At 43.1% G+C, this 18163-nt stretch overlaps 1 protein-coding gene across 5 annotated transcripts in view; it reads right to left on the bottom strand.

Moving 5' to 3' along the window:
- The window catches only part of COL27A1 (collagen type XXVII alpha 1 chain), a 255431-nt gene that overhangs the window by 79940 nt on the left and 157328 nt on the right, over positions 1-18163 (bottom strand). For all 5 annotated transcript variants that reach the window (XM_081179610.1, XM_081179608.1, XM_081179609.1 and 2 more), the window contains 3 exons: positions 18079-18132; positions 16254-16307; positions 3411-3464 (listed from right to left, as the gene is read on the bottom strand). In XM_081179610.1, coding sequence (XP_081035736.1) covers positions 3411-3464; positions 16254-16307; positions 18079-18132 — 162 coding nt within the window. The remainder of the gene's footprint in view (positions 1-3410; positions 3465-16253; positions 16308-18078; positions 18133-18163) is intronic.

Below are 18163 nucleotides of genomic sequence, written 5' to 3'. Positions count from 1 at the left end.
AGATGGATTATTTTTAGCCATGTGTGAGCATTCTGTTGACTCCAAAATAAAAAGGCTTTGCCTTTGGTTGCTTTGGCAATATTTTAGCCACCATGAATTCACAGAGATCATATCTATGCAAATAAGTAAGGTATATACTGAATTCAGATGAAGTCTAAATAAAGATGATGAGGTACGTTTGCCTCTTAAATGCAGACAGAATCAAATTTCTTCCCCATCCTAGTCAAGACTGTAAAAACACAGTGCAGAAAAGGTGTGAGTTAAACATCAGAATGGGAAGGGGATGGAAAAATCCTGGGGGAAACACCACTTTTTTGTCTTTTGACCCTTCACCCTGATATTTAACTTGATTTAGCTCTGGAAAGGAGGCCAAACCCTGAAAGCTTCAAAGTCAAACATGGAGATTGACAGCAATGCTTCTGCCAGCCTGGGAGACTCCCCTGTTCAGCAGATGAGCTAGCATGAATATTCTAAAGTTCTGACCCAATTTAAAACCTCAGCTTTCAGCCAACAATAGGTTGCTTGTCTGTGGGTTCTAGATATAAACGGCCTCGGTCCAGTATACCTGAAGGACCGTCTCCACCCCCATCGTTCAGCCCGGACACTGAGATCCAGCACTGAGGGCCTTCTGGCGGTTCCCTCATTGGGAGAAGTGAGGTTACAGGGAACCAGACAGAGGGCCTTCTCGGTAGTGGCGCCCGCCCTGTGGAATGCCCTCCCTTCAGATGTGAAGGAGATAAGCAGCTATCCTATCTTTAAAAGACATCTGAGGGCAGCCCTGTTTAGGAAAGTTTTTAATATTTAATGCTGTATTGTTTTTAACACTCGATTGGGAGCCACCCAGATTGGCTGGGGAAACTCAGCCAGATGGGTGGGGTATTAATAATAATAATAATAATAATAATAATAATAATAATAATAATAATAATAGTTGTTGTTGTTGTTGTTGTTGTTGTTGTTGTTGTTGTTGTTGTTATTATTATTATTATTATTATTATTATTATTATTATTATTATTATTATTATTATGTTTTACCAGTCCCATGCAAGGAGACCATCTGGGCTGTGACTCTTGGAAGACTTGCTCATTGCCTTTCGTACCTTTCCACATCTGGCCTGGGAGTGTGGGACCCTGACTGACTCCAGCTGCAGAAGCTGAGGCTGATGAACAGCCTCTTGTGCAGGGGTGGGTGGAAGGGGTATTGTTGATGCATGGGGCTTTTTTGTATCTTTATTTTAGATCTTGTGATTTATGTTGAAATAGTGTGATTTGGTTGTGTATTTTTTGAATGTTTTATTTATTGTCTATGACTACTTTTGTTACGTTGAAGTTGTGTATTTTTTTCCCATCTTGCAAGCCACATTGGGCATGGTTTGAATCTTGGGTGGAATCTACACACATATAAAAACCATTCTGAAAATGCTTTTTTAAAAAGCATTTTTAAAAATACAGTGGCACCTCAGGTTACATACGCTTCAGGTTACAGACTCCGCTAACCCAGAAATAGTGCTCCAGGTTAAGAACTTTGCTTCAGGATAAGAACAGAAATTGTGTTCTGGCGGCGCAGTGGCAGCAGGAGGCCCCGTTAGCTAAAGTGGTGCTTCAGGTTAAGAACAGTTTCAGTTTAAGAACGGACCTCCGGAACGAATTAAGTACTTAACCAGAGGTACCACTGTACATTGAATTTTCCATAAGACTCACCGTCCCCATCTAGTGTCACATTGTATATTGAACTTAAAACACACTTAAAACGCTTTATTTGCAGCTGTATAGCCGAGTCCCTGGAAAGGCATGCAAATAAAATTATGTATGTATGCATGTACTTATAATCATACATTTGCCCATTCACAACTTGTATTCCTATCAATGGCAGGACAACAGAAGTAGAATTTCTGAACACTTGTGCTTGTTTAGAGGCTTATATTTCAAGCCTGGAAGGATGAGCATGCAATGCTTTGAGGAACTCACTACCCTTGCTACATTTGAACGTATTTCCCAGAAGCATCAGTGGATATCTATTAGGACATCTGGATTATTTATATTGACCAATGTACTTAATTTAAGGGGGATGTGAAGATGATTAAAGGTAAAGGGACCCCTAACCATTAGGTCCAGTCATGGCCGACTCTGGGGTTGCGGCGCTCATCTTGCTTTATTGGCCGAGGGAGCCGGCATACAGCTTCCGGGTCATGTGGCCAGCTTGACTAAGCCGCTTCTGGCGAACCACAGCAGTGCACGGAAATGCTGTTTACCTTCCCACCGGAGCGGTACCTATTTATCTACTTGCACTTTGACGTGCTTTCGAACTGCTAGGTTGGCCGGAGCTGGGACCAAGCAATGGGAACTCACCCCGTCACGGGGATTCGAAACGCCGACCTTCTGATCGGCAAGTCCTAGGCTCTGTGGTTTAACCCACAGCGCCACCCGCGTCCCTGTGAAGATGATTACTGCATCCTTAAAGTGAACTGATGGTGTGAGCATTTTTCTCTGTGGCTTTTTTTCTTTCTTTGCTTTTCTTCTTGCTATTAAAATGTAATGATGATGATGATGATGAACTTACATTCATTGCCCAAAATATAACTCCACACATATATATGTGAGTCAGCAGCTGGAGTGTCAGACTAGGACAAGGGAGTAGAGGCTTCAAATCCCACTCCCTGGATGAGCTTGACCCAATAGCTGTCTCTCACAGGATCATTATGAAAATAAAATGGAGAGGGGGTGAATATTGTAACTTGAGCTGCTTGGAGGAAAGGCGGGCTGTAATTAATAAATAACATGAAAATCAGAATATGCTCTGGCATATTTGAAGTGGTGATTGGTGAACTCCCTTCAGTCTTATTCTGAACCGGGTTGGTATTTGAACTCTTTCTTGGAAGACTATTAGAAAAAGCTTGCCTGCCTGAGCTACGGTAAAGTGGCCAGAATTTCACTGAAAAAAAATAAACATTTCTAGGGTCATGAATACAAGGGCCAGAAAAGAACTTCTCTGAGAAATGACGCTCAATTAATAATGCTTCTTAACATTAAGGGCCAGAAAAATCCATATTCCAAACCAGGTAATTATGCACTTTGGCAAACAGTAATGAGAAATAACAAACAGAAGAGAGTGTTTTTGAGCACGTGTAAACTATGTTTATTTCACCACTAAGGAACCATTAAAAGTAGTGGGCAGAACTTCAACATATGCTTGAGACCATACACGTCTTAATCTTCATCACAAACTGAAAGGGTCACACAAATCCAACTAAACCTGGTTCAGCATCTGCCTTGCAAGGCTACGAAACATTCACAGAGTGCAGGGTCAGGAACGCCAGCTCCTTAGTTTCCCATAGTGCAATGGACACAGTGCAATGCCCCAAAATAATCTAGCCACAATTAACATTCTCTGGAGCTGGTGGGGGGCTCACCTTAGCACCTTGCGGCCCTGGTTCACCCACTAGTCCATCAGGACCTCGAGCACCCTAGGGATAAACACACACAGGCACACATGAATATACATAAATATACAACATTTAAAAAGTGGGGACGGGGGAGAGGAAGAAGAAAGTTGTACACGAGGAATGAACAGCAGGTGTCTCTCTCAAGCTACAAATGGCAAAAACTTTCTAACCCTCAAATAGAGAATTTTAAAGGAGAGTAGCCAAGTCGAGTTAAAAGTATTCTCTTGTAAGAATCTTTCAAAAAGACAGTGAGGAACCTTGGGCTTATCCCATGATCAAAATAGAGCTGAGGACATTTGTTTAGGGGCTCTGCCAGATAATCTATTTTTTTCAGCAGTCACTTGATTTGCTTCTGCAACACTTATGTGGCAGATCTTAATTGAGCATCCACTCTGATTTGTTTACAAGCAGCACACATCCTGCAATTCATCCTGCTTTGCTTAGGCGGGAGGGTTAAATGTCTTCATGCTAGTCATTCATTCATTCCATGCTATTCAGTGCATTTCTCTGTCACTTTCCAAAGCGCGCAAGCGCGCGCACACACACACCTGCTCCTTTTTTAAAAAGTGGATTTGTTGCTGAATGGCAATGAATCCACTTTAATTTCACTAAAGCCAACGTACCAATATGTGGTTGAATTCCCCCCACCCAATAAAATACTGACACTCTAGAGGGCCCAAAATGCTTTACATCTTGCCCTTCTGGCTCCATGAGTCACCCGCAGTGGCCGACCAGGTTAAAACCAATGCCACGCGAAAAGGAGGGCAAGCTTAACGTTAGTACATCATTTTAAAGACTACAAATTAAAGAAAGAGGCAGCAAAGAAACCTGCAAACACTTGAATAAGAAGGGAAAAGAAAGGGGGGGGGGCAGAATCAAGTAGCAACCCAAAACTTCAAGAACTGATCAGAGTGGACTTCATCTATCTCCTGAAGGGCAGGCCTCTCTGGGAGAGAATTACCTGATTTATTTATTTTTTTAAAAATCACATTTTCTGATTGGAGCAGTAACACAGATTATGGCCCTCTACCCCAACCTGGCGCTCCTCCAGATGCTGTTGGAGGACAAGCTCCGACATCTCTGACCATTGGCCATGCATAGTTTGCCTGAAAATTTCATAAATTTAATCCCTGGCACCTGCAATTAAAACGGATAAGGCAGCACATGATGGGAAAGGAAGAGACCTTTGTGTGAGTGTTTGGTTGCCTGTTACAGGAGCCACAATGGACTGCTAGACAGACTTGAGGTGGGGAACCTCTAGTCCACAGGCCACTCTTGGCCCATCAAGCCATTTCCACCCAGCAGAAGCGGGAGGACAGGGGTTAATCCTGCATTGGCTGCACAGCCCTATTCCCAGTTGGGTACTGGATCACTTAGCCTAGGCAGCAGGATTGACTTCCTTAGATATTCAGGATGGCCTCACCAGTGTATACTGCCACTTATGCATAAGTTTTAATGAGGATTCCCTGAATTTTATAAACTATACATTTGTGAACTCATAAACTCCAGTCGACATGAATTTATTATATATACAGTGGTGCCTCAAGTTACAGACGCTTCAGGTTACAGACTCCACAAACCCAAAAACAGTACCTCAGGTCAAGAACTTTGCTTCAGGATGAGAACAGAAATCATGCTCCGGCGGCGCGGCAGCAGGAGGAGGCCCCCATTAGCTAAAGTGGTACCTCAGGTTAAGAACATGGACCTCCAGAACGAATTAAGTTCTTAACCCGAGGTACCACTGTATATTATAATGGTCAATATTTAATTATGGGTGGTATCCAATGTTAGTCCTACTCAAGAGTATACCCATTGAAACTGATGTATATTACTAACTTAGGTACATTAACTTTAATGAGTCTGAACAGAATTTAGTTGGGTACAACCCTATAATTTTTATCTTACTACTCCTTTAATTAGTTCTTCTTTCAACCCTGTGACGTAGGCTAGGCTGAGAGTTTGAGACTGGCCCCATACTACCCAGTAAGGTTCTTGGCTATGCAGGGATTTGAACCTGAAATTCCCTGGTCCTAGTACAACACTCTGAACCACTACACACCACATGAAAGACACACATGCAAGACAGGCGTGATTGTGCAACACCAGACTTCTGTGAATAGTGGGGTTGGGAGCACTTGGAAATGGAAATCCCTGGTTCAGCTTCCTTTTCCTCCCACACACAGTACAGCTCATGCAAGCAGCCCACTCATGCAAGCTCTTAAGTAGACTGATCAGCAGCTGACTGTAACATGCAAATCAGCCGGGAGGAAAGAAGGAGAGAAGAGGAGAGGTGGGCCAGCAAGGAAATGGGAGAGGGGAAGGAGGAAAGAAAACTGGAGCCAAACGTGATAATCATGATGCAGACTTGGAGCCAACAAAACTGAGAGCCAACACTGACCAAAGCGAGTGCAGTATGAGAGAGAGGAAGAGTCACACAGAGCGGTAGTGTAACTGCATAAGATGTGCAGCGGGGAAGACAGCCAAACTGCTACAGCAAGCAAAACCTTGTCAATGTCCTTTTTTGTTTTATTTATTTTTTTAAAGCAAGGCAGGAACTCCTGGCCAATCTGTGATGGCAAGATCGCAGCAGGAGCCCAAACAGCTGAAAGCTTGGTGGACAGGAGGCAGTTGTAAATGCAGAGGTCCTGCACTTTATTTACTTATTTGTTTGTTTTAACTGGCAGGTGGGACTGATGACTTGGCTCCAGATGGTGGGGCAGCAGCTATCTCCTGTCACACAAAATCTGAAGCTGCCTACCCCCATCCCTTTAAGATAACTGGTTCTCAATTATCAGGGGAATCCAGCAATCTAACACACAGGGTAAGGAAGGGCTGAAAAGTCCCAACAATTCTGTGTCTCATTTGGCATTACTATGCCACTGATAGAGCACGAAAGGCATATCATCATACGCATGATAGTCCCAAGTCCTTCTTCCTGCCCCTTTCAATATATTACTTACTTATTTACTATTTCCCTTTGGAGTGTTGGGGGAGGGGTAGTATCTCTGGTGGGGGTCAGTTATGCTCCTTCTTTGGTCCCTGCCCTGCACTCAGCGCTCACCTGTGGCTCCTAGAAGCTGTCCTGTTAGCATGTGGCAGCAGACACACCCCAGGAATGGCTTCAAGTGGCCAGCTAAACAAAGTGAGGGAAGCAGATGGCTCTCCGACCCCAGGTGAGTTACAGACTTCCCCTGCATGCAAAGACAGGCTGCAGCGGATTGAGCAGATGAAAACCAAGAGGTGGTCTAGCAGTCAAGAAGGCGGTTTCTGCATGTGCTGTAGAAGGAAATGAGGGGCAGATGGGGCTCATCAGCCTGGGAAGGTAGTCCATCCAGGAGAAAGAAAACTCTGATTCTAAACCTCCACTGCTTTGTGGAATGTCTTCGGGAGAAGAAAGGGCTAAGGAGTAAACCTTAGGGGTTCCTAAGATGATTGGAAGGTGCTTTGTACACCTCCTTCTGGCAACTCCTGCAGCCAATGTGGCACCAGATGTATTGCTCTGCTTTCATTTGGACCACATCAGCAAGGCCAAGAGGTGAGCTGAGGACCTCCATACCCACTGCTCAGGCTTGCGCCCCAGGGAGGTCCCTTTGGTGGTGCTAATACAGCAGTTTGACTTCACCCTTGGAGGAACACTCCATTGTCTCTCGAGCCAGATGGATGACAACAACTATTTTCCTTTCCAAGCAGGCAATAGGCATTTTAACTGAACTAGCATCAGTTAGGTGCAGTGGTTAGAGTATTGAACTAGGTCCTGGGAGACCGGGGTTCAAATCCACACTTGGCCATGACGCTTTCACCTTGGACCAGTCACTGCCTCTCAGCCTAACTTATCTCCTAACAGGATTGTTGTGGTGGTTAAATGCAAGAGCATCCCTGAGCCCAGTAAACAAGGGGGAGAGATTCAAAGCTCTTCCTGTGCTGGAAAAACTTGGTGCGAAAGGAGCTTTTAAGCTCTCACCCTTGCATCCAAGTGTTTTAATCAGATAGCTTATTTTGTGGGGGTTTAATTGGACAGCTTTCAACCACACAAAGTTGAAATCGCAGAAATTCATTGCACCTAAGATGTGATTGCACTGTACTCTGTAGTACAAAATACTGGAAAAACCACAGGATGCAAAGGCCAAACACCCTGATGAGGTACACCTAATGCTGCCAATGACTACAGCAGCAACTGAAATGCTGTAACTTTAATGCAGCTGCACTCCGCCATGCTCAACACAGCAGTCCTCTTCAAAGTGTAAACTGAACTAATCCCTTCACTGTCCATTTTATCAACCACTGACCTCACACTGTGAACATCTTTCTGTTTGCATTCAGGATATGACTGTGAACAAGTTCTACCTGTTCCTACCTCCTAGGTGCAATACCCCAGAGGCAACATTGCACCAATTAGTTGAAGCCTGTGAAACCTCTGTTAGCTGACAGTGGCAGTCACAGAGGAACAAGAGAAATGGCGGCCCTGGGCCAGGAAATGACCCATCAGCAGCCAGGAGGCCCTCCAAGAATTGCACCAACTTCCAGAAATATATTTAAAAGGTTATGACGTGTTCCTTGCTATGTGATGGAACTAGTCCATAGTTAACAAACTGTTTCAGTGGCAAAATCTTCTGGGAGATATAAGACTGGCGTAAACATATACCTAAGATTCTGGTCCTCCAGGTCACAGGTAGGTGGCATGTGGCCCACAACAACTCCTGAAACTGCCCCATCCCTCCATCTCATGTTCCTCTCCTCTTGCTCTTTTCCTTCTTGTTTATCTTAGCTTTCAGAAGTTTTTCCTTATCCCCCTGCTTCCTTCTAGGTAGTTTCAGAGCAACTGAAAGAGGCAGTAATTATTATATTTTTACTTTGTAAACTGCTAAGAAGCCTATTTTGGCATTAAGCAGTGTATAAATGAATACAGTAACAACAACATAATTATTAATGCTTTATCCATTTATTTAGTGTGTTTATGTAATGCTTTTCATCAGAAGTGGCTATCAATTAGCTACTTTGGCTCAGTTCAGTGTGTTAGAAATAGCACACAAAGCCTTAAATGGTATTGGGACCCAAAACCTAAAAGAATACCTTCTCCAGTATTAACTATCTCAGGCCCCACAATTGGCAGGGAAGGTCCTATTGGCAGTGACACCACTGGGGACTGCCAGGTTGGTATTCACCCATGACAGGGTCTTCATAAGGATAATTCCTTATTACTGGAATGACCTTTCTGTTCATCACTGACATTCAGGAGAAGCTGAAAAAAACATTCTTGCCTACCCAAGCATTTTATGGCTGAAAGATTCTGGATTATATCCAGTGATGGTGCTACTCAGGGTAGACTCATTGAGTTGTATCCAACTAAGCCCTAGTCAGAGCAGACTGGAAGTAATGGACAGAAGTTGGTCACATATATTAACTTCAATGGGCCTACTCTGAGTAGGACTAATGTTGGATATAATCCATCAAAACAAATGGCCATAACTAACTTGGATTCATTAATTCAGTGGGTCTGCTCTGAACAGAACTTAGTTGGAAACTACCCCTTTATCTTTACACAACACTTGGCTGGAGGAGAGTCTTTCAGACAGAGATGCTTTCAAACAGAAGACTTTCCTCTGCAAGGCAGGACAAATGACCACCCTAGCCATCACAGGAAGAGGCTTGCAAGGAAAACTTTGCACAGCATAATACAACAATGGAATAAGATAGCATGTAATAAAACTAGCATCTGATTAAAATTATATAAATGAGAACCAGCAACACAGTCTATAAAAAGCTGAGTAGAAAATAAATAAATTGTTAAGGACTGCTAAAAGGCCACAAGAGAGAAGGCCAAATTGAAATTGCATAAGATTTTCAAGTCCAGCCATTCTCAGCTTTTATTGGGTCATGGATTTCTTTGAGAAACTGATGAAAGCTATGGATTCTCTCCCCAGAAAATGGCAGATTAAGAACCAGTTCTATTAACAACACGGACAAGGAGTGGGGGAGCTGTGGTCACTCCAGATGTTGATGGACTCTGGCTCCCATCAGCTGTAGCCCTAGGTATGATCATGAGACACTCAGCTGAATAACATCTGAAGGGCCACAAGTTCCCCATTCATGAAGTGGCCCAGATTTGCATCCAACCAGGGAATCTAATCCTGAACCCCAACACATATGGACTTAATTCCAGAGAGGATTTGGTGCATGTGTAGAGGGCATGAGCAGTCTTTGGCATGTGTTTAAAATTAATCCTTAGATTAAATCATTTTGCTGAAAATCTGGGACTCATCCAAAAGGGGGGGAAAGGTATTTGCGAAGAATCGAAGAAAAATAGACTTCCTATATTAGTTTTTTAAACAAACAAAAACCAAAAAAACCCTTTTTTTGTAAGAGGGAATGGGAAAGCCTCAACTAAATCAGAACAAAATTATAGTCTTCTATCAGGAGGTATATTTATCTAAAAGGTCATTTCTGTCCCCTCCCCCCAGAAGTTTACACGGTGTTTTCTCAGTCTAATAACTATAAACATTTAAGCAGAGACCCCTAAAAATCTCCATTGTTCTTCTCAATCAAAACCAGATCAACCATTAGTCTTGCCTTCAAAACTGAAATTAAACACTGACAGAATCCACATGCATCTGGCAAAAAGCTGCATTAATGTCTTTCCATTCTGATTTGAATTACATCCTTGGATGTGGGATCAGAAACACAGGGAATGCTGAAGAGGACAGGATCTGGAATTACTGCCCCTCAGAAACTTAACAAAACCAAAACGAAAAGGAAAAGGAAAAGAATGACGATGAAATTAAAGGCTTGTTCACATGAGATGATTAGGGTGAGGTTGGTTAGGGCAGAGCTGCTTAAGCATGCAACACATGTTGCTCATCCTGTAACAATTTTACTGGGCATGTGGGAGGTTAATTAAAGCCTATTGGCTTGTGGGGGACACAGAGGTGGGCCTTTTCACTGGTGGCCCCAGAGTCATAGAATGCGATCCTTGCTGAATCATGAGTGCCATGAAAGAAAGAAAGAAAGAAAGAAAGAAAGAGGGTGTCATGAAAATTCACCAGCATTTTGTGAATTTCACCACATTATGATATACAGTTACGTATGTCATACACATTTTTGTAATGTCATCCCCCTTTTTTCATGTTGTTTTCACTAACAGGCACACTTTAGTATGCAGTTTTGTACACATTACTTGCCTGGAGAACAGCACTGAAAACACTGGAGAACGGAGAATTTTGAAGAAAGGCAGCGTTTCAGTCCACGTATTGTTTCAGAAAATGAAAATTTGATAGTTTCACATTTAAATGTGAACGGAATCCAATTTTTCACTCATCTTTAATCCCAGGTCAATGCTATCATCTAGAAACCTTAGGTAGCTGTCCAGACCCCCCACTCCCCACTATTCTCACTATTGACCCCATCCCTTCAAGTAAATCAACTTGATATGCAACATAACAACTGAAAAGTCTCCTGCATGGGCAATACTTGGGCTTAGAATCACACCTGCTCAAGGTTATCCTAATAATGATAGCTTTTCTGTTACCAGTGGCATGGGTGGAAAACTGGGGCTGGTCTTAACACAGACTCTTGGCATGCTGGTATGGTCCATAGCACTGGCTGAGAAATTGATGTTCCAGGTCAGAGTGGCTAGAGGCAAGCACAGTCCATTTTCCTTATACTACATGTGGCAAATGTTCACGGAACACGTGGGTTGTTTGGACTATCGCAAGAAACCACCCAGTACTTATGAAAAAATGGGATGCAACCTTTCATAATAATCAAATGAAATTTTATTATCCAGTATTACACCAATCTGTACAAATGTTCAGGGAAGTTTTTAATGTGTGACATTTTAGTGTATTTTTTGTCTTTGTGGAAGCTGCCCAGAGTGGCTGGGGAAACCCAGCCTGATGGGCGGGGTACAAATAATAAATTATTATTATTATTATTATTATTATTATTATTATTATTATTATTATTATTATTATTATTATCATCATCATCATTATTAATGCAAGCTGTTCATTTTTCATTGTTAGAATAGTTTTCTCAAATGTACCCAATCCCAAACAGATGGGTCTGGAAGTCAACTGTCATTCTCGCTAAGCATAACATCCCCGACTGGAAATTTAAATGGTGGTTACTAAGCAGAAGATACCATTTAAATTTCCACCAGTGCCTTGGAGTGATGCATTATGGGTATTTAAAATCAGTGCAAATCACAGTGCAGCTGTTGCTGCCACTGGCAGATAAGCCAATGGGAAGCCCATCAATATATGAAGGGTCTGACCAGAACACATTTTCCCAGAGTGCCTCCTCAAACCTGGAGCCCAAACGTTGCCGCAGCACAGTACCATTTCATTATGAGATGCAGTAACGGACCATAAAGAAGGGGTTTCCCAGTATGTGTAGAAACTAGCCTACTGTACAAAGGTAAAATTTGCATTAGTTGCTCAGCCCACTCTTACTTCTTGCCTACCCCACCACTGGTATGTGGCCCTTAGAAAGTTGCCCAGAAAGGAACATGGCCTTCAGGCAGAAAAGGATTCCCCACTTATGCTCCATCAAAGAACGTAAGAGCCCAGATAGATCATACCATGCTTCAAGACAGCTGTTTCTTGTGGAATAAATCTACGGCTTCCTACACCCTTATGGAACAGTGACAGAGCACTCTCTCCCTAGAAGGCAATAGTAGCATTTCTTTGTCGGCTAATAACTGCCATAAGCCTATTTGAAAGATTAACCTACAGGAAAGCTTTACGCATGATGGATGGACCAGGCGTTTGGGTCACAGTAAAAGCCAGGTTAAGCACAATTGTTTAAACATGTGAATAATGTCACCTGTAGCTTAGCTCTTAGTGCATTGTTCAGCCTTGATTTCATGAGCACAATGATCCGCAGTGACCCTAATTTAACAGCAGGGCCTCCAGAAGTGCTTCATCCGCTCCAGGCCAGAGTGGATCTGGCCACCCAGAGCATGAAAAGAGCTGAACTCATTCAGGACCCAGCTTTTCACTCTTCTAAAGTGAAAAGTCCCGCTGGTCTTTCTAAAGTCTTTAACTGCCTTATTTCCACCTCATTAAAATAGCATTATTATTTTTTAGAGAAATTGGTGGTTGGTTGGGAGAGCAGCTTTCCAAAATTAAGTGGCTCTGACAGCTTCTGGGGCGAGGGCAGCCGGAAAGCTTTGCCACTGGCGCCACGCCTCACCAGTTGCCTGCTTTGCTCAGCCTGAGCTGGAAAGGAAGGCGAGTGGAGGGAACCCTGCACAATCTGGGGCCTTTTGGCAGAGGTAGCACAATACTGCAGTTGCAGAGAATTGGCTGCTGTAAGCTCAGGCTTGGCTTGGGGTGTGGGGTGGCAAGGCAGAGAGAAATCAAGGAGGGAGTCTGGTGCTCCAGAATGGGATGCTTAATAGGTTCTTCCTCTTGGCTTCGCTGCATCTGTGTGGCACAGAGCACTGGAGATTTCCACACTAATGAGTGGAGATTAGTTCTGCCCCAGGGCAGGCTGCTCTGGAAGAATTTTCCATCAATTCCCACTCAACAGTGATGGCTCTCTGCATGTCATTAGCTCCTCTCATGCAAAAATGGGTGTTGTTTGGTTTTCACAACCTCTAGAAATACAAGGAGAAAATCTACTGGCTACTTCTCTACGCCAAGAGCTCTGTTGAGGAATAAGATGCCCCCATCCCCAGAACTTTCACAAGGACTTAGAAATCATAAATTGATGTGGAAATCTAGAAAAAAATGGACTTAAGGCTAGAAAAATGAGAAAACCCAAATATGACAAATTCACCCAGCCCTAATAATCACACACACACACACACACACACACACACACACACACCGTGCCGTCTCTTGCTGGTGCCAGTAACTTATTTTACAACTTGTGTGTTGCTTTAGTTCATGTTCCATCTTGAGAGACATCAAGGCTTTTATAGACTGCCTTGAGAGCCATTGAGTCTACAAGGTGGCCTATAAATTTCATTTACTGCACAAAAGTAAACTGCAGGACTCTAAATACTAGCAAATCAGCTGTTTGATAAAAGGAAACTGTGTGGGAGGAACAGCCCAGCCTTTCTAGTTCAAACAAATTTAGCTGCTCAGCTCTTATATCTGATTGTGAGGAGTTCTTACAGAGAAGGGTTGCTGTCCAAGCCAGCCAGAATCGGTGTCAACAGAACTATGCTGTAAGAGCTATAACTTAAAGAATTGGTGCCTACTCTTGCTTCTCTCCTCTTCCCTCCTCCTCCCTTTTTCCTCTTGTGTCATGTATTTTTTTACTGTAAGCCTGATGGCAGGGACTGTCTTACTCCTGATTTTTGTAAGCTACTCTGGGAGCTTTAAATAATTCCTGCATGTAATTCCAGGCAACTCTTTAACTTCTCTGAAAACAATAAGCTCCTAGCTCTTGTTTGCAAGGTAACTTGAGTGCCTCCAGATCTTTGAACCTAACTTTCCCCCACCCCTCTGACCCTGAATACACACATATCTTCATCTCTGGTTTCAGATCCAGGACAACAGCAAAGCCAGGCTAGATATTGTAAATTTGTATTTGTTCCAACCAAGCTCTTAAATACAGACATAAAAGCAAAACTATAATTTGGTTCACATCGCCAGATTTTAAAGGTGAATACGTAGAACTGTGTAATATAATGCTGTTTGTAAATTCTAATCTTCACTAACTCATGGCAGGGGTACAAGCTTGAATCAATTTTAAAACAGATAGATTTATATCAGCTAAAGATTTGCTTGCAGGTTTAACAGCTTGGGCTGCAATTTGAAGGAACAACTGCTTTGTAACACATAAACCAGCCCTTTCCTGTCTTTGTGCCAAATCTGATGAATGGGAAACCTAAAGATGGATTTTCTTCCAGCTGGTATCCAAACTAGCAGATATTTGGCATTGTGGGCTGAAGCCACTGTGGCTTGCTCTCCCTCACAACAAGAACCACAGGCAATTTGACAAAAGGCAGTGCTCAGCTGAATTCGAGGTCTATGCATCTTTTCAATCTGGATTGTCCCACAATCCTCCATTAAATTTGGAACTGTCAGTCCTGAAGTCTCATAGGTCCCAGCATAGTAATATTACGTAGAACAGCAACCTCCAATCCAGATTCCCAGAGAGAGTTACTGAGTGCCTAAGGAGAAACCATGCCCTTACCCACAGCACCCACAAAATTGGTGCTGGCATCAAGGGTCAGCACAGCCAGGTATCTGCCAATGCCCCACACCAGAAAGGGGCTAACTGACATGAGTACCTCTTCACTGTTGCAGCCTGCAGGCTCACCTTGCCTCTGTTCTGACCCAGGCAAGAATGGTTGTGAGAAGGAGGGTCACTAGATGACACTTAGAAATCACAAATTCAGATGTTGTTGGGTGGCAACTCCTGTCATCCCTGATCATTGGCCATGCTGGGGATGCAGGAGTTAGCTACCCTTGCAGCACAGAAACTTGTGTGCCAAGGCCCTGTGACACAGTCACTCCCTATATGATGAAATAACCATACTAGACAGTATGAAATAACCAAACTAGACAGTGGGTTCAAATAGGCCACAGCTTTATCAGATACAGATGAGAATAGTTTGGCATAGACATTGGGTGAAGCCATTTAATTAACTCTAGCCCATCTGCTGGGAGTGTATCTAAGGGTAAACCACAACATGGGGGGCACTAAGACTTACATCAAATAGGGGTACCCCCAAGGGGTCCCCACTAAAGGAGTTCTATGTCTCTAGCCCCAGTCTGGCAGTCAAACTGAAGAAACTCTCCACGGTTCCCTTTAATGGGATACCCTTAACCAAGGAGGGGGCAGGAAGAGGCTACAACCTCCCCTCCAGCCAGGCTGCAATACTGCCTGAGTGTTTAAGGTAAACAGACCTACAGCCGATACATGCACACTGTAATCTGCATTGTGCAATGTACAAAAACAGCCTACGTGTTCCATAAAAGGCATACATACAATGTTACTAGCAGGTATTTCCTCGTACTGAATATTAGAAGTGTTTGTTATGGTGGCTTGTTATAAAGAGATACAAGGATTCCAGAAGACTTCCAGTACATATCTTAAAACAATAAACTGCGGGAACTTGTCCACATTCCTGTTTGGAGGTCCTTAGAAAGCACTTTTCTGAAAATTATCTGTAGTAGATGTTTGACAGTTATAAATAGACTGAAACAAAGCGGCATAGGTGCAATCAGGTGAAGAGCACCCAGAAGGAGTTGAAGTTAAGAGGATAGCCTCTAAAAACATCATCAGCCAAGTAAAAACCACACCTATCTGAAACCAAAGCATAAAGACACTAGCAATTAAGATTTGATGCATTGATGCTCCAGATCTTGCATAAAAGTTGGATTTCCCCCATTAACAGAAAGCAAATCAGTGAAAGGAAGCAAAGGCACGAGATGATTACGAAAGGATGCTGATGTCTTCTGGATGCTCCATTAAAAAGAAATTGTAAAGAAGACACTATAATATAAGGTTACTATATTTTTTTCCAATGAATCCAGGGGCACTTTTCAACTTCAATGGATTTTGTATGGGGACTGATTTGTAAATGGGTATATCTGGAAATGGTTTTAATGTTGTAAGCTGCCATGGGGCCTTTTTGAGGACCAGCAGGCAAGGCACAAATGATTTTATGAACAAACAAACAAATCAGCAATTCCACCCAACTGCTACATGCACACACACAAAAGCCCATATCACCATTTTCCGCCATCCTTAGTAATATTTTTACTGCATGCAATGCCCCACTGCAATTTCTTCTTTGGGACATTAAAGGAAAAATTATCAACAGGGAACTTTACAAATTTAGCCACAACTTACCCGGCGACCTTTTGAACCTCTTGATCCTGGGGATCCACGAACTCCAGCAGGACCCTGGTAAAACAAGAAAAATGTGGAGGTAACTTGCTTACAGCATGGGGTCACGTCAGGACTCCAAAATGTTTGTGTTCCATTATTTTTTAAAAAGCAAGACCTAATTTTGATGAGGATATTTGAAATGGGAAATTTGCTATAAAGTGTAGGTGTGGGGGGATGGAGGGAGACACTCCAGCCCATGAGCCAAATGTGGCCCTCAAGACCTCCCTATCTTGCCCTTGGGATGCTCCCCAGACCACTCACCTCACTGTCTCTACTTCACAACTTGTTTGTCTGGCTGAACTGTGTCTTTGAACAGAGGCTCCTATTGGCTTGGATGTAGGATGGACCAATTGTGTGTGTGTGTGTGTGTGTGTTTAGTGGGTGCAGAACATTTAGTTTTGCATGGCTGGGACGTAAACTACTGATCAAATGTAACAGGCCCCCATTTGGTGCTACCCACTTTTGATTCAGATCCTACTCACGTTGCTCTCTGGCCCCATCTGCCACTGGCAACACAGCCCACAGAAAGCTGCCTATGGAAGGATGTGGCCTTCAGGCTGTAAAAGGTTCTGTAGCCCTTAGGTAAAATGCTGTGGACATTTGCATTGTGCAAGTGGGTTGGGCCATGGCTAGTTAAGCAATAGTTAACTGATTCATTAGGACTTACTTCTGAGTAGACATGGTTAGGACTGCACTGTTATTTATGGCATTTGTATACTCCTCAATCAACCATGTTCTTCAGGTAGCTCACAGTTTAATACTCAATAAATACATATGCAGTCATACCTTGGGTTACAGCCGTTTCAGGTTGCACTTTTTCGGGTTGCAGGTTACTTTCGGGTTTCGGCGATCGCGCATGTGCAGAAGCGCTAGATTGCGCTTTGCGCATAAGCACCAAATTGCAACCCACGCGTGCGCAGACACGGGTTGCGAACGTGCATCCCGAATGGATCACGTTCGCAACCCGAGCATCCACTGTAATCAATTAACAACCAGATTAATTAAAAACAGCACTGTAACCCAACAAAATGGATCGTTTAGGCACGGGGAACCCTCACAGCTCACCAGATACTGCTAGACTGCAACTCCCAATACTCCCTGCTGCTGCTGCTGCTGCCCATGCTGACTGGCCCTTATTACTAGTCTATAAAATTCCTTCACCCGCCCACAGTTCAGTTTCAGGGTTTTGCCTTCTTCTTTTCCTTAACAAATTTGACCTGATCACTCAAACAACAAATCACAGAGCTCACTCACAAGCAAATATTCAGATGTAGCACTGATGGGAAGAGAGGGGAGTATGAATCTGATAATTTCTAGTTCCAGTTTTCTCTTATCTTAAATTCAGTTTTCCAAATTTACAAAGCAACCCATGATTTCCTCATAAAAATCCATCAGCATTTTAGAGTGAATTTTCCCCAATAAACAGAATTTTGACTGCAGATTTGACTAATGTGACCATTTTTTGCAAGCGATTTTCTCCAACTTAATACATTTTTGTATGTTGTTTCCATTACATTTCCTTCTTATAGATGAATTTCTGAACACCTTGTTTGGTTGGAGAACTGCATAGAAAAAGCTGGACAAGTGCTGGACAACTTCAAAGGGTAGCAGTTTTTGTATTGGTTCAAGCAGTGTGGATTAGGTGGTTTCTCCATAAAACGCAAGCAGGATCTAATTTACCCAGTATCCCTAGCAGAAGATAACTTATTCTCCCTTGAATAAAATATGTAGGGGTATGAAAGACAAGGGGCATTGGGGAGCAGCAAGGAAAATAGGCTTGACTTACAGGCTGTCCAGGGAGCCCTGGTTCACCAATTGCTCCAGGTATTCCAGGGTGCCCCTGTATAACAAAGGAGAGAACGCATGAAGCT

This window comes from Podarcis bocagei (genome assembly GCF_964188305.1).
Source record: "Podarcis bocagei genome assembly, chromosome: Z".
Lineage (NCBI taxonomy): Eukaryota > Metazoa > Chordata > Lepidosauria > Squamata > Lacertidae > Podarcis > Podarcis bocagei.
This window is presented reverse-complemented; position numbering and strand designations above follow the sequence as displayed.